The 16,558-nt window shown below is 42.3% G+C and overlaps 1 protein-coding gene across 1 annotated transcript in view; it reads left to right on the top strand.

Moving 5' to 3' along the window:
* Positions 1-16,558, top strand: part of pcp4b (Purkinje cell protein 4b) — a 33,585-nt gene that overhangs the window by 6,702 nt on the left and 10,325 nt on the right. The window contains exon 2 of the mRNA XM_085795283.1: positions 16,194-16,245. Within this exon, the coding sequence (XP_085651409.1) occupies positions 16,194-16,245 (52 nt within the window). The remainder of the gene's footprint in view (positions 1-16,193; positions 16,246-16,558) is intronic.

The following is a 16,558-nucleotide window of genomic DNA, read 5'->3' on the forward strand; positions in this document are numbered from 1 at the left end:
TATCTTAACTGTTGTACGTCACCATTCTAGCTATCAATGTTCAGATTGTAACACAACAGATTGGGATGTGAAAGCACAGCTTGAAAACCATAAAATATGTTAATGTATGGTGATACATGTTATCTTTGTGTAAAAAAAAAGAAAGCTGGAGTAGTCTTTGCTCTGTGTGCGCCACAGCCGTGTAAATCATAAATTTCAGCAATGTCAGCAATAGTGCACCAGTGCAAGTGTTAGCAGCGTGAACATTTCACTCATTCACATTATGAATAGAGTGGGTGGGGAAGGGCTGAATTAGCAGAGCGACATTACTGCTGCACACTGCAAATTTACCTCCCACGAAATCATTACAGCATCATATACCCAACAGACCTGAGACTGAGACCAACACTTTGGGGACTGCAGGGGTCCGCAAGCCAACCTAATGAGTATGGAGGTTACAGAAACATGTTTGTGACTGCAGGGTCCCCAGTTTGAATGTGGATAAATGGAAAAATCTCTGCAGAGGCAAACATCTCCCTCGCACTCCGAATTAGTGCCTTTATGGTATATAAAAAGATTTCTGTAATGGTATGACACATTATGTTGCCTCAGGAGTGGCAGTATTGAGACTGGAAACACTAAGTTTGAGAGATATGTGCACAATATTACAATGTTAGATTGTGTTCACATTTGTGTGTTTAAAAGAGAGACAGAGTTGAAAGCGCTTTTTTGTTCTTTCTCTGTGGAGACGTAATAACGGCATCTGAGCTGTAGAGCTTCAAATCCTGTTACGTTCAGCCATGAGCAGGATTTGCTCTTCAGTTTTTGGGAAGAACTGACAAACATAGTCAGACACAGAACAGCTGGTGTGATATCTGAACTACGCCGGTAGCAACAATGAAACAGTCAGATTTCCAGACTGAAGCTTTAGTTCAGAACATGTAGTCACTAAACTGAGATAATGTCTCTAACTTATTTGTTGTTGTGCTAAAAGCCTGGATTTTAATATGAAGAATGATGAGTGCCCTCCATGGGTTAGGCTGAGAAACCAGATTCATTAAAGTCAAAGTGAATAATTTGATTCCTAGATCAATTAAAATTAGTCAAATTTGCAATTTGTGAGCTTTGGTAACCAATGTTTCAGATTCTGCTCATCTCGTCTACATCTACCACAGCTGACTCTGTTCTTCAGCAGATTTCCTTTAACTCAACAGAATATTTTATACTTCACCTCTGGGCAGATTTGGTTGTTAAATGTCCTGTGTCTTTGTTTTCACTGATTATCATGAGCTGTGGAGGGTAAGAGTAGCTGCAGCAGATGGAAAATGTATTTTGAGGGTGCTTAAAGGCCATGAAATGGACAGTCTTATTCTCATTTATTTGTTTTATTTACCCACATGGTAAAACATCCTCAGGATCTCACATAGGGAGTTGGAGCCTCTCCCATGTCCGGGGATCCGTTAGTGACACTACTGAGTTGTTATATTGTGTGTCCGTACTGTATGTGTGAGTATGCTTAAAATGAAAAGATTCTCATAAATTCACCTTTCTTCTTTTTTCTTCTCACTGATGTTTTTTTTAAAGTAACTACCACTAGTACTGCAATATATTTATATGTTTGATGACACACTTACTCATAGAACTTACAGAAATAATCAAATTTATTTGATAACACATTAGATGTGGCTCGATTCAGGGGCTGCGTCCTTCAGAGGACACTGCGTGGGAAGACGTGGCCTTTCAAAGTCGTTGCAGACCCGGAAAGTCAAACTGAAAAGAGATGGTTTGGTCTGTGGGGGATTTTTGCTGTGCGTCATCAGCTGTGCCCTCCGTTATCATTGCACGGCTTCTGTCGCCTAAGACTAACAACAAGCAACTTTTTTTCCCGCACAAACTGCTAAAGTTTTAAACACTTGACTTTTAACAGTTGTACCATTAACTGTTAAACTGAGCTGAAACACAATACTTAAATCTAAAACTGTCTCTCAGTCTGCTTTTTCTTTTTGCTTTTATTACTGACCTGTAACAAAACTTGGGATAAGTCGGGCCACAAAGGATCCAACGGGTGGAAATTATGGCTGCATTTCTTGGCTGTATTTGAAGGACAGACTCAAAATGGGACAGTCTCGTCATGCTGCTGTGGTGAAATCTGTCATCTAATGCAATCTGAACCAGATTCAGCTTGGGATTTGGGACATAGACATTGTTTTATTTTGGTCATCTGTGAGTTTCCAGTTCACATCTGTGATGACCAGCTACGTATATGGAAGGTCAATTTACAATAGTTACATGATGCGTCTTGTGCACTCGGCCTGTTTGGCTACCAAACTCATACTGTATCTTATAGATGGGTCTTCTCTGCTCCTCCCATTATGGACTAAATGGAGCCTAACTGTTTTGTTAATTTCCAAAAGGGTCTCAAGTGGAACAGAAAACCTGCAGCTCAACATTCAGCGTTTGTCTCTTTGGATTTAGGAATAAGCAGACAGAGATGAGCTCAGCAGGCCGAACAGACAGACATTTGCAGCAGCCGGCTCCGAGGTGGAACATGGATTTTCTTGACAAGTGGACGTAAATCATGAGCTGACAGTGAACGTGTGTCATCCGACATTGCAGCAATTAATTTGGGACTGACCTGCTTCCTGAATGCCCAGAGGGTCTATATGCTATACGGGTTATGCTCCTGGATATTGATGCCATCATATATAACTTCCTAAGACAGAGGCAGTGAAATAAAAAAAACAGAAATCAGTTTATTGATGGTGCTTAAAGAGCCTAAACCGAATTGTTCAACTAATGGCAGCTTGTGGGCCAATATCAATGCTCACGTCCTGCAAGTTTTCTATCACCATCTTCCCTTGAAGCAACTGTCACAAAGCCCTCTCGTCTGAGTGGGCACAAGCTGGAAGCAAACACATGCCCTCTGCAGATGTCACAAGGAATTCGCTGCAGCTTTTGAGGAAACCTTCTATAAGATGGAGCCTCAGAAGCAAATTTAAAGACAAGAGGGAGGAGGCATCCACATGCACAATCTTTGATTAGTTTGATCTATTAGTCCAAAGAAAAGAGAAATCGTGAGGTCGCTTCGTGCAGCTTTTAGTTACGTTTGCCGTTTCCTTCCTTTTGATGAATTCAGTGAAGTGAAAACTTGATGTTCTGCTCATGAACCTGAACTTGTGGTTTCTACACTTTCTCCTCTCGCTGGGAGATCAACAGTGTTTTCTCTCTGCCCTGCAGTTGAAGAAGAGAAATAAGAAGAGGCGGTTTGGTCTTATGTTCTTTCTGCTTGAATTGTCTGTGGCCTACTTCTGCTTTTTTAAATTCTTAATGGCCACTGAGTGTGGCAGGCAACTCTTGGACTGTGCAAGCTGCCAAGTCTTAAAATAACCCAAGACACGAAAGAACAGAATTATTAAATTATTCTCCAATTTTTTTTTTTCATCCACCGCTCTGCTTTGATTATAATTACTAAGCCTTATACACTTCAGAGTGTGTGCCGTTTAGTAACCCACTGGGCATAGAGAGAGGATCTGATGGCTGAACAGCATCCAAACCATGAGCTGATCCCGATTCCTCACATCATTATCACATCAAATACCTGGCTATCTCTTCCATGGTAAGTTGTTCTGTGGGACGTTCCTACGCCGAGGTCTCTGATGGGAAAGCAAAAGCAGAAGACAGATTCATCATTCCTCATAATTAGGGTCTTAATTTGAACACCTTGCTCTTTTCAGTTCATTTGGAAAGCTACTCTCCTGCTGCTTGGCCCACAAAACGCAGACTGGAGCGCTATCTGGGTCGCCTGGTTATATAGCGAGCGCTTGCTGTGTCACGTGGACAAACCCCCCACCCACCCCACTCTCCTTCCACAGCTGATGGGCGCTTGGCACTGGATCTAAGCATCAGAGTTGCCCGCCAACAGGCCCGCCCGTCTCTAAAACAAGCCGGTCTCTCTGGGTCTAAAGCTCTCAAGCTCAAAACGGTCAGTGTCGCTGAGCCAGCTGAAGTAGCAGAAGCCAAAACATCAATCATCACATTATGCCAGCCGTGCTTATGAATCAGCTATTACAGATTAGTAAAGTAAGAAGCTTTCCTGATCCACAATATTGATTTTGTCATTCTCGTCTCATCTGCTAGAAATAGCAAGACGCTTCAGTGTTCCACACAACCGAGTCAAGCCAAGAAACTACAGGAAACTGCCATCTGGAACCAAAGCCAGCCTTAACTGATTAAAATATCGTATTGCATAATGAAGGCTGACCAATACTTTGGGTTTTCTGAAGCAGCACATGAAGGTGAGAGACAGCGATGTCAAGCGAGAGGTCAGAGGGGACTGCAGTCATCAGCACAAGATGTTCACCTGAGCAGGACTCATTGATTTTTTACTAAAAGCCGAGTTTGACAAGTCGTTCTTGACTTTGGAAAAGAAAAAGGCAGTTGACAAAGCCACTGAAAGCTCTGAAACACACAATAATGTGGACCATTAGCGGAGAGTGTTTCGTCAACTTCTGTTTTCCGAGGTCAGAAATGGACTCTATTGAAGAGAGTGCAGCAAGGATTTATAGACTATTTTCTGTGAAGTTAGAGAAACCAGTCAGTCCTCAGCACATTTTGATATTTAGTTTGTTTATCTCCCCCTGAGGATGGTGCAGAAGGAGCAGCATGTTTAAGGAAAATTAAGTCTCCTATTGGCCTCTGAACCCCTAAAACTTAAAGGTGAGAGGCTGTTTTCATGCAATAAGTTGTTTTTTAATCTTAAAAGTAACCATTTTTACAGTTTGAGTGCGTCATGTATAGTTAAGTTTAAACATCAAGTTAATGATATGCTGATCAGTGCTTATGCACAGACTTGTTTTATCTTTGGACAGATCCAGACTGTGTGCGTTTCCCTGTTTCTTTATGCTAAACTAACCACCTGCTGCGAATGCCATCAATATCCTTGGTATAAATTAGTATATTTTGCTAAATGTAGAACTTTTACTTTAAATGAACTGAGCTCTTGTTCATTGCACCGTTTCAATCTGAACCGAGGGAGTTTACCGTGAAAACAAATGCTGCTACTTCATCTCATTGGCAGATTGTAATTTAAGTAAAAACTGGATTTTCACTCTCGCTCCATGATTAAATCGAAACACTTTCAGGCGCGGCAGAGCCTCTGTAAATCAGGAGGCTGACTGAGCCCGAGCCTGGCCTGATCACAGGGAACTCCCTCATCTATTTACTGGCCTGCTGGTTAGTTTGTTGCTCCTTTCGGTTCAGAATCACGCTCTGTTGTAGCACGCTGTACAATCCCAAAGTGAGGAAACAAATCCCAAGAGATTGGCGACACCCACACTAATTAAAGCAACACCGAAAAATGTAATCTCGCCAATTTCAAGGCTCATTAAGTAGAGAAACAGACAAGAGTTTGAAAAAATAATTTGAAGAGAGGCTGTAATGTGTTTTCCCTCCACATCCCCTCGTCCCCCTCATCTCTTCTCTCAGTGGAAATTGCTGTGAATCAAAGTATTATTTTTTTTCGCCACAGCACCGGCTGTATTAAGATGAAAACAAGTGATTTTTTATTCCAGAGGTCGTTTGTGAATTTGTGTGATTTCAGGCTTTTCTGGGCCACGAAGGCATTAGTATTTCTTGGCTTTGCATTGGCTGCATTATGTGAACAGAGTGTTTTCCTGCTGCACTGCAAAAATCCTCCAAAATAATGTTAGCTTTAAAAAAAAAAAAGACAGAAGAAGTTTGAGTCAGTGTGAGCGGTTTGATCAGAGCTTTTCTTGGGACGGCTCCTTGGTTGCATGACAGCTGGCCTGCTTTTTCCATAGACTCATAATTTTACCAAAAGCCTCCTCAGCTTGAACGTCAGAGGAATATGAGGGAAGCAAAGCAAGTGAATGCATGTCCCGCGCACTGACAGGCGCACGCAGCATGCGGAGTTGGCTTGACAACGGATGCAGTTGTGTGTATGAGGAGGCAAGCGGCGGCGGAGCAGCTACAACTGCTTGGCAAAAAAATGCTGTTAATATGAAAAACGAAGTGTGAAAGGAAGAGGGGAGGGAGAGGGGGGGGGGGGGGTGATCTTCAGCGTCAGGGCCTGACAACTGTTCATTTCAGCAGAGTGTCACCTCAGGAGTCCTGGCTGTCACACAGGAAATGGGAAGTGCGCAGCTGAGTTTCTGTGCCTCGTGGTGCAGCCCGGCAGACTGTGCCAAGGTCCCAGCGTGGCCAGTCAACATCAAACAGCTGATGTTTATGACAGGCAAATCAGCTGCTCCTCCTCGCCCCCCCTCTGACTCTCTTCATACCTGTTCCCGAGGCTCTGCTGGGGAGAAAAACCCATCTCTGTGCTTGACTTGCAGATAGTACAAGATACCCGGACAACCTTCATCTCAGTGTCGTTCCCACGCCCACGTCAGCAGCATGGGAATAAACAGAGACAACAGTAGGTGTCTTTTAGGCCTGCACGATACCAGCAAAATGTCTGACGTGCAATGACACTGTTCAATATTGCAATGACGATATGACTTGCGATAAGTAAGCAAATATTCAGGTGTGCATATAGTTACTGTGCACCAAAAACAAATACGTGTGGAAAGCTTACACCCTGTAAATAAACAGCATTACAGTAACATCACAAGTTGACTAAACATGAAAAGTCATGCCAGTATAAATATGCCGATTGATGCACGCTATGCGAAGGACCCGACGGAAGTCCACCGTTGTTGTTACGTTAGGTCTAGTGGTGTAGCTCAGGTTACACATATGAGGTGCGCCTGTGAATAAAACTTACTCATCACATTTCAGGTTCAAGTTTGCGTCTTTTTGTATTGTGCATGTTGACATCGCAATTTAATCGTGCAGCCCTAGTGTCTTTCCTGAACCTACTATGTAAAAGGGCGCAGAAGCATTTTAGCATAACAAATACTATCAAATGGTTTAATGAGAATAATCAAACTAAATGAATGGTGTCAGGATTTAAATAATGTGCTGCCATCTTCTCGGTGCCAGAGGTTGGAGAGGTTGAGTTTAGCATAAGCACCAGGAGCAGTTTAGATACATTTCAACCTTAATTCCTGCTTCTCTGTGGCTTCCTTTATGTTCTAATTACTGTGGTCAAACTACTGTCTGTCTGCTCAGAGGAAAAGGTCCCAGGGAAAGTCAGTAATTATGTTTCGGGGTAATTATCGACCTCTGCGCTGTGCCGCACTGTAAGAACCCGCCCACTTCCTCCTCACTTTCAACTCGACGTGTATACTGGCTGCTCAACAAAGGAAAAGAAAATCCCAAAAATCTGCAGTGGGGAGTTATTGACCCAGCACTGATTTGGCTGTGTTTCAGTATGCCCTGTAGCCTTTATGACAGTATGGTTTATGTAACTGCCAATGGAGCTCATACAGATGAGTGGTCTGTATGGCACACAACCCTGTACGCATGCACACATACACACGCACGAACACACACGGACATAAAACACTGGTACTGTAGTAAAGCGCACACACAGAGACACACAGTCGCTCACGCTCCACTCCCACTGCCTGCTCGCTGAGGATGAGCAGGCTGATTTCTGAAGAGCTGAAGAGGCAGGAGGAGAGCAGGGTTAGAGGGATCGAGAGGGAAACACAGTGTTTCAGTGTGCAGGCTTTAAAGAGAGAGACGACGCATCCTGCATCCGCTGAGCGTCGCCTCGCAGGAATCAGCAGCAGGAGTTAGATACCGTCATGAATGATATGAACACATAACTGTCATGGAAACGAGGCTTCTTCGCCCCCACATGCATCACTCCATGTCAGAGTGTGAAAACTATTTGCACAACGTTGCCATGCACCAGTGAGACCAAGACATTTAATCAATGTATAACATCTCTATGAATACGGTATACCCTTCTTTGTTAACTTTGTGACATGACATATGAAAATATGCTCATTCACTTTCTTAGATTGGAAAGTGTTTTATCACTTTGAAAAATTATATCATCAGGTTTTGATACCACTTTTAAGTCTGTACCAGCTATAGCTTCATATTTACTTTGCAGATGCCTAAGTGGTGTAGATCTTCTCATCCACCTCCCTAGCAACAAAAGGATGTTGAACTATTTCTCTCAATTTTGTGCCAAGGTTTTTTTTCTTTGTCAAAATATGATCTTCATACCGATTAATGGCAGGATTACACTGTTGAATAAAGACTGGTGTGCTTCTGCTTCATTAAAGCATAAACACATAAACATTAAATGATAACGTGTAGGCTTGGATTTTTGGGCATGAATATTAATCTTGATATCCACCTAAATAAAACATTAAGTGTAATGATTTTCATTCATATTTTCATTTATATTTACCGCACATAAAATAATAAAAAAAGAGCCCATTTTCCGAGGTGGAAAACTGAAACAAAATTTAAGTGCAAAGAAGCAGCTTGCCTCTAGCATCCTCTCCTGCAGGGCATATACTGTAACTGAGTTTGGCTTGGAGTGAACAAAATAAAGGCTCGCTCTCAGCAGAATGAAAGGAGGTGGATGTTTTAAAAGATCGTCTCTGAAAACCTCCCTGCTCTCCCCCCTCCCTGTCCCCCGATGAATGCCCAATCAGAGATAAAGCATATTTACATTTCTCTGATGTGCAATGTGCTTACAGTATATGCACACTGTTATTCTGCTCGACTCGCCCTGTGTGTGTGTGTGTGTGTGTGTGTGTGTGTGTGTGTGTGTGTGTGTGTGTGTGTGTGTGTGTGTGTGTGTGTGTATTCTCATCTGTGCTGTATATGTGTGTATGTTTTCCCCTTGAAATATCCTAATTGAAAGCCAGGAGCCACAAATTCTGATGTAGCACTATGCTACAGTAACTCTGCTTATGTGTGTGTTTGTGTGTGTGTGTGTGTATTCCACCTAAAGGCACACAAAAACACACACATCAAACCACTGTTTGTTGATCTTGTGTCCCTCTGAGTCTGCTAATGATTAATGAGAGGCACAATATGTATCTCTGTGCTCTCCATCTCCCTTGTCAGCGTCATGTAATTACTGCTTTTCTCTCCCTGCTCGATTGGTTTCTCATCTACTTCTCACAACGTGTGAAATCATGTGTTTATGTGTGTGTGCAATGTATCCTGGTGTGTCCGCAGGTATGTTGATTTGTGTGTGTGTGTGTGTGTGTGTCTGTTTTCATGTGCGGGTTTATCTGCAGAGTGAGGATAGACCCCTTTCCCCCCTCAGTAATGTTACTCATCGCGCTGCTGTTATTGCAATTTAGACTTGGCTGAGCTCCAGAGGCGCTCGGCTGTAATGGTTCCTCCTCTCTCCACTGCCCTCAGGAGCGTTTCAGCCCCTCATCACCTCTGCACTGAGCCGAGCGCTCTCAGCATAAACAAAATGACCCCTAGTCACGTCTTGAATTTAAGCCAAGTTGTAACCTGTTAAACCCAGCAGACCCTGTTGTGAGTATAACATTGTGTTTATCATGGGTGAGCAGTGCCTACATCCACAGGCAGGAGACATCCAGAGGTTTCAAAAGGTGCCATGGTGCCGTGCTGTCGAGTTAAAATGAAATTTTGCTGGTAATGGTGTGTGGATAAATCTTCACAACCACCGGTTTTGTGAAAACATTTCAAGCATCCTCTAGAGGTTATAAAAATAAATGATTCTCTTCTTAAACTCAAAATCCGCACACCAAACAGTAAGCTCCCTTCGCTGATCACTAAAAGCTCTGTTATTGCCTCAGTTGTTAAAATCCACTGTTTCTTCCTCGTTAAATTCTTATGGAGAGACAGAAACAGTCATGATAGGTGGTCTATCAACCTAATAAAAAGTACATTTATGGACCTATTTTTATCTCAGCCGACAGCTTTTTCCACTGCAGAGTACTGACCAAACCCGACTCGACTCTTCTCATCTTCTTTGCATAACTATTGTGGTGAGGAAATTGCATGGCATCAAGTTTGATTCAGCCAGTCGTGGAGACTAGAACGGCTTAGGTGACTCAGGTGTGACTGTATCTGTTCTCTCAAACATGATTCAGATAGAATAACTCCAACATAAAGAACATTTGTCATCAAGATATGGATTGAGTTGAGCTGTCATACCATTGAATCTCTTCCAAGGACTTTAAATGATGCAAAAGCCAAACTACACAGCCTTTGCGGTTGGTCTATACGTGTAATACAATATTAATCTTGTTGCAACAATGGTACAATGTTTCATCAACACTTCATCTTCAAAAGCAAACATGGCCAGATGAGCCTGGACGACCAATCACATGATCAAGCCTGAGGTCAGTTTTGTTTGCAGTGGGCACTGATACAGTCTCCTCTCTCTCATTCAGCTACAATAGTTGTTTTTTTTTGGGGGGGGGGGGCATTAGGGTGTTGTGGGGGGGAGCAGCTACTGTACTGTATATCCAGCGCAAGCACCAGTTCATTTCATGGCCATTACAAGACGCTGATGGAGGGACTCAGCTCTTCTCTTTGAACTGGGATTAGTAACAGAGAAGAACAAAACAGTGCTCTTATCTGGCTCTGATTTTTTTTTTTTTTTGGAGCTGTAGGGGGGCCGGAAGAGAGCTGAGCTGTGTGACTGTAATGTGAAACACCACAAAGCAATTTGATAAGTCATTTCACTTTGTTTTGTTTTTTTTGTGTGACAGACAACGGAAAAAAGAGAAAAGGTATAATTCTGATATGACAGGTAAACATGAAGTGCGGTGCTGTGTGTGCAGGTCACGCGCACTTCAAATAATGTTTTTTTTTTTGGTCTTTTTAGACAAAATTCAGAATTGCATCAAAGACCAGCCTCAAATTAGACCTTTCCTCCCAAAAGGCTTGGGTGTGTTGTGCTCTGAGCTTGCGAGGATGCCTCAATCCCCCTCAACACCCAACCCTCTAGCATCAAAGCGAGGCACGCGCTGTTTGAAATTCATTGAAAGCATTGGATTAATAATGCAGAAAGAGAAGCCCGGAAAAGAGGACACATAGCATGATGCCTCCTCGACTCCTCAGCTATTAAACCATGGAAACCCTTCTGACATGACCAAATGGGAAACCTTTGAACGAGCGGGGGGGAATAGCTGTGAAAAGGTTGCGGAGAAAGTAGCTGAATCCCTCAGGACGTAGTCAGATACACGCGCTACCTAAATGAAACCATTTCCTTTCTCTGTTTCGTTACTGTGCATCCGAGCTACGACACCAACAAAAGAAATCATATGAAATGCATGACTGAAACAGAATGAAATAATAATAAATCCTTCTTATATGGGGCTTTCAAGGCCATGTCAAGCCTGCTTGATCATGATAGCTTTATATTTAATGGGCAAATATGGGAGCGGTATCAATCTTCTCATCTGGCTCTTGGCAGGATTGGGAATAAGTGTATTTCTCAAAATTATAACAGGCGTTTTTTAAGGTCTAGAAATTCACTTTCTGGTCATCAGGCTCTTGGAAGCTTAATAGTCTCACTGTTGCAGTCCAAACGCGCCCCCCCTCCTCTCCTCCCCTATTTTATTTATTTATTTATTTCTTCTCCAGACAAGAGGAGGCAGTCGGAGAGTTGATTCTGGTCATTTATCTTCCCAATGCCAATGCTGGTATAAGTACAGCTTAACTGCAGAGGGCGGGTATTGATCCCACTCTCCTCTCCTCTCTTCTCTTCATCCCTCACAAGAAAAGAAAAAAAATAGAAAAAGAATCGCATCATCACTGCTCCCACCCGGGCTGTGCATATGAAAACACAAGCTGACAACCTGTCTGCCAGCGGGCAATAAACTGTGCAAGCTGATGATAAGGAGAGTGACACTGTAATTCCTGCAGTAATTTCATATGAGTGATTTTTTTTCCCCTGCACACACTCCAAACCAGGTTCAAATTGACACACATTGATTGTGTGGGGACTCTCAAGCCTCCAACCTCCTTTAACACTGCGTGAGGGTTTCTGAAGGAAATTATAAACATGACACAAAATGTTAACAACATCAATTTTAAAGCAGAAGTAAGTGATATATTTGTGTTAAAGGACAATTCCAGGCGAATTCAACTCAGGGGTGTATTTTCATATCATTTTAGGTCTAAAAGAATGAATCTGAAGATTTTCAGTTTAATCGCTCCTGTTTTGCGGTAGTTGCGTATGTCCGTGCATCGCCACGGCAGCAATGAATGGGAGTGGATGTAAGTTCCGCTGTTTAGGCTGTTTCCAGCCCTCAAAGCCGCATTTTTTTTCCACAGACAGCGTCAGATGGCTACTCAAACATGCACCGAGAAGTTTATTTACTTCAAGCAAGCCGACATGTTTGTAAAAGTCGATCTAATTCAAAGTCTCCCGGAGTCTCGCGCGAGACCCAGTTGCTGTGCTCGGTGTGTTCAGGAGCAGTGGGAAAAGCTACCGTTTGTGTCATAAACACAGGAATATCAACTCTTTACTTGCTTCAAGTAAAAAAAACTTCTCGACGCATCTTTGAGTAGCCATCTGACGCTGTCTGTGGAAAAAAATGTACACTTCAAGCAAGTAAAGAGTTGATATTCCTGTGTTTATGACACAAGCGGTAGCTCCTACTGCGCCTGAATACACCAGCACTGCAACTTCGGGCTCGCGCGAGACTCCGGGAGACTTTGAATTAGATCGACTTTTACAAACATGTCGGCTTGCTTGAAGTAAATAAACTTCTCGGTGCATGTTTGAGTAGCCATCTGATGCTGTCTGTGGAAAAAAAATGCGGCTTTGAGGGCTGTAAACAGCCTAAACAGCGGAACTTACATCCACTCCCATTCATTGCTGCCGTGGCGATGCACGGACAGACGCAACTACCGCAAAACAGGAGCGATTAAACTGAAAATCTTCAGATTCATTCTTTTAGACCTAAAATGATATGAAAATACACCCCTGAGTTGAATTCGCCTGGAATTGTCCTTTAATATAAGTCTTAAATAGTTATATCTTCCGACAGCAATCACTTACATAGAGTGTTTGGACTGAAACACGGGTCTCTCAGTCACTCTGCTCTGCTCTGAGCCGAGGAGAAAACATTTATCGTATCCTACAGTTTTTATCCAATGAGGAGAGAGAACGGTATGCAGGGCTGTGTGTGCAGCCAAGGGACGCCGTGAATGTGGCGACGTAGGGACGAGGACTGTTATGGTGCGTTCAAGGAAACTCGTAACTCCTGTTTTTCCGACCTGTGAAGTTGTATCAGTTTGATCTGGTGCGAGTTCACAGGTCGGAAGTTACGAGTGGCCGTTATAGTGACTTTCACCGGTAAAACAGGTCGGAAAAACACGAGTGGGTTGCCTGAAACACTACAAAGTTGTAAGTTGTGACTTGAAGCTGTAATTTACGATTTCAAAAACCTGCCTGGAACGCAGCATTAGCGAAAACGACCGGATCACTCACTTCTGCTTTAACTGGCTATACCCAATAATTGGGCAATTTCTGGGAGTTTCCAGAGGGGAGCGTATCTACTTTTTAAAATGTTTGTACCATGTGATTTCCTGTAACAGTGAGTTTGCAGTCTTTGCACTCAGTAAATGGGCTACCAAGGCCAAACACGCGCCTATGAAATAAGTCATAACAGCAATGGCTGATGTTGGATGAATTACTATGGGCTGGCACTGGCAGCAAACAAGAGGATCAATTGATGCTATCAGGTTCTTAGCTGTATTACTACTGATCACTGTGGTGAGTGGTCTCAAGTGTGGTAACAAATCCTCATGTCATCAGGTCATGTAGTATGTCTGTAACAAGACTCATTTCAGTGAGTGTCTGAATCCTATAACAAGTCAGTCAACCAAGACAAAAGCAACACCTGAATCAAGCCCAACTACTCTAGCAAGCAACACAAACAAAATTTGTTAATCAGGGCAGTAGATCAATACTAGCTGTTTCCCCCCATTTCCAGTCTTTATGCTAAGATAAGCAAAGCTATCTGCTGCTGGTTGCAACTTTATATTTAATAGCAAGTTGGGAGAATGATATCATCTTGTTTATCCCTGAAAGAAAACAGACAATTTCTCTAAATGTCAAACATAAAAAATCAAAACTTTATGCACCCGGAAGTTGTTGATGCAACTTAAGTTTTTTGCAGAATCATTTTCTGAAAGTTCAATTTATTCATTTTTCATGCCTATGGTGTAATTTAGTTGTTTTCTGCATATTTTAGGAAAACATGTCTCCCTGGTGCCACCTTAATACTATGTGATTAATAAGAAGCTTATGATGTAACTGCTCAGCACAGCACCTCCTCTTTGCTTCCTTTCCTCGATCCTGCCTCTTTTCTTTTCCATACACTTCTTTTAGCTCCTTTATCGTTCCCTGTGAAGTCACCTCTCTCTCTTGCTCTGCTGCATATTAAACGCAGGACTATAATATGGTTCTAAGAATAGCTTTGCCTAATCTGATCATTGTGATGGAGTGTCACTCCTGTACTCCTCTCGAGCACAATATCTGCTTTACCCTTTTCACGCCTCTAATGCTGCCGACACCCGCCTGAACCCTGCAGACCTCGGCGAGTCGGCGTACAAATGGAGCGTTTTTATTTCAACAGGCTGTGTCTATTTCCTTTTTTATTTTAATTGACAAGTTTCGAATTAATCCCTAAATAACACAAACACAAAAGGTCTTAAAAAGTCATTAACAGCATAGTTTTAACAATCATGTTCCCAGAGACAAATAGCCTATGTGGATATCTCATTGTGAGGTAAAACTCACAATCCCCTGTGTTTACTCCAATTTTTAAGCCTCCACTGACAAACTCACACAATCTGTGAGAAGAAATAGGGAATACATGCATTAACGCAGCCACTCTGTGTGTTATTTCTCTGGAGACTGGAGCCTATTTGTAGTTTAATAAGAAAAAAAAACAGGTGTGTTTGTAGAGGTAATATGGCTTTCGGATGGCAGTACATGTTGGCAGTTAAGATAAATGTGGCTGTGGTGGTATGTAAGAGTCTAACAATTATGTTACATTAGCTGAGTGTTGCTACTTATCGTTATGCAACATCACATCTGAAGAGTCATTTGTGTGAGCAGTAGGCATACCAGGGTAAGACTTCAGACTGTGGAGAGGAAATGTTTGGTTCTTTTATGCAGTAGGTGGTTTTCTCATTTACATCCATCAGTCTGCCTATTTCTTTCTTCTTTTTTTTTTTTTACGCCTCTGTATAGTGTGATGTGGAGTGAATTTAAATGAGAATGTGGTCATATGGGCAAGACGAACTAACTCTGCATAATTAGCACAAACTCTCACAGTTGGGAAGTATCAGATTTTCTCTCTCTCCCTCTTTAAACAAGCTATATTCTTTTTTTTCTTTTTTATTTTATTAAGTATATATTTTTTTGGCTTTTTCGCCTTTATTTGATACCACAGTGAGATAGACAGGAAAGGGGGAGGCAGAGAGAGGGGGAACGACATGCAGGAAAGGTCTGCCCGACACGGGACTCGAACCGGGGACGCCTGTGTTGAGGACTGTAGCCTTTGTGGATAAAACCCTTTTAATATCAACTATGTGCTAATAAAATATCAATGTGTAGTTTAGTAGTAGGCCCATATAATGATACCAGGAGGTTGATTGTTTTATAAATATTTTCCATTAATAATAGATGTGTAAAATGATTCTGAGTAAGTCTCACTGACTGTTAACTAAAAGATGCATTTATTTCATTGTTAAAGAAAGTCTGTCATTTATTATTTACTCAGCAGTATGAATTGTTTTAGAAGGTTGTATATTTGTAATAAAAACCAATATATTTAGCATTTCACGCCTTGTATAACTCTCAATTTCGATTCAGTAACAGTGAGCACAAAAACGAGAAGAGGTCATTAGCTCTGCCTCATGTTGGTATTTTTCTGACCTCTGTCCTGTCACGATGCCATGTCATGTACAGTACAGTACAGCAACACCTCGGGTACCGTGTCACTCCACTTTCTCTTACTGTATATGGTCTTGAGGCGCTTTCTACTGTCACGGGACCCGCTCACAACAAGAGGACCCCACTGGCTAAAATACTAAGGGCTTTCAGGAGCGTGCTAACGGATTAGGTGGCAGCAAAGCCCCCACTAGATGTCAGAACAATTGTGAGGACAGAGCTTATTAAGTAAAGGGCATAGAGCAGCAGTATTCAACTCATTTGGAAATGATGACAGGATAGTGGGAAATGGTTTTATTTTTATGGTGAGGATTTCAATATTACTACTATACTGTGCAAGAAAAAGTCCAACCTATTCTGTTTTGCTGTTTTTGCATTACAGAGACAAGGATCTGGAGCAGCTGCTGGCAACAACAAGACATCTGGAGGACAAGGTAAGAAAAAATGAGACCAGTCTAAAGTAAAACTGAGCCATTGCAATAGCTTTCAAAATAAAACTCACAACAACTGGACAACTACTGTAATGGTAAGTCAGGGAGACCGAGAAGAGAGAGAGACAGCGGATGAATGAAGTGAGAAAGGATGAGAAGACAGAGAGGGTAAGTGGACCACGGTTTAGAGAACACGTGGACCAATGTATCTGCGAGGAGCTTTAAAAGGCACATGTCACATGATTGACAGTAACAGGCTCTGAAGGACAGCTGCCATCAGAGTCCCCCCCCACACACACACACACGCAAGCAAGCA

Source organism: Trachurus japonicus, chromosome 13 (genome assembly GCF_045865225.1).
Source record: "Trachurus japonicus isolate A0001 chromosome 13, Traja_1.0".
Taxonomy (NCBI): Eukaryota; Metazoa; Chordata; class Actinopteri; order Carangiformes; family Carangidae; genus Trachurus; species Trachurus japonicus.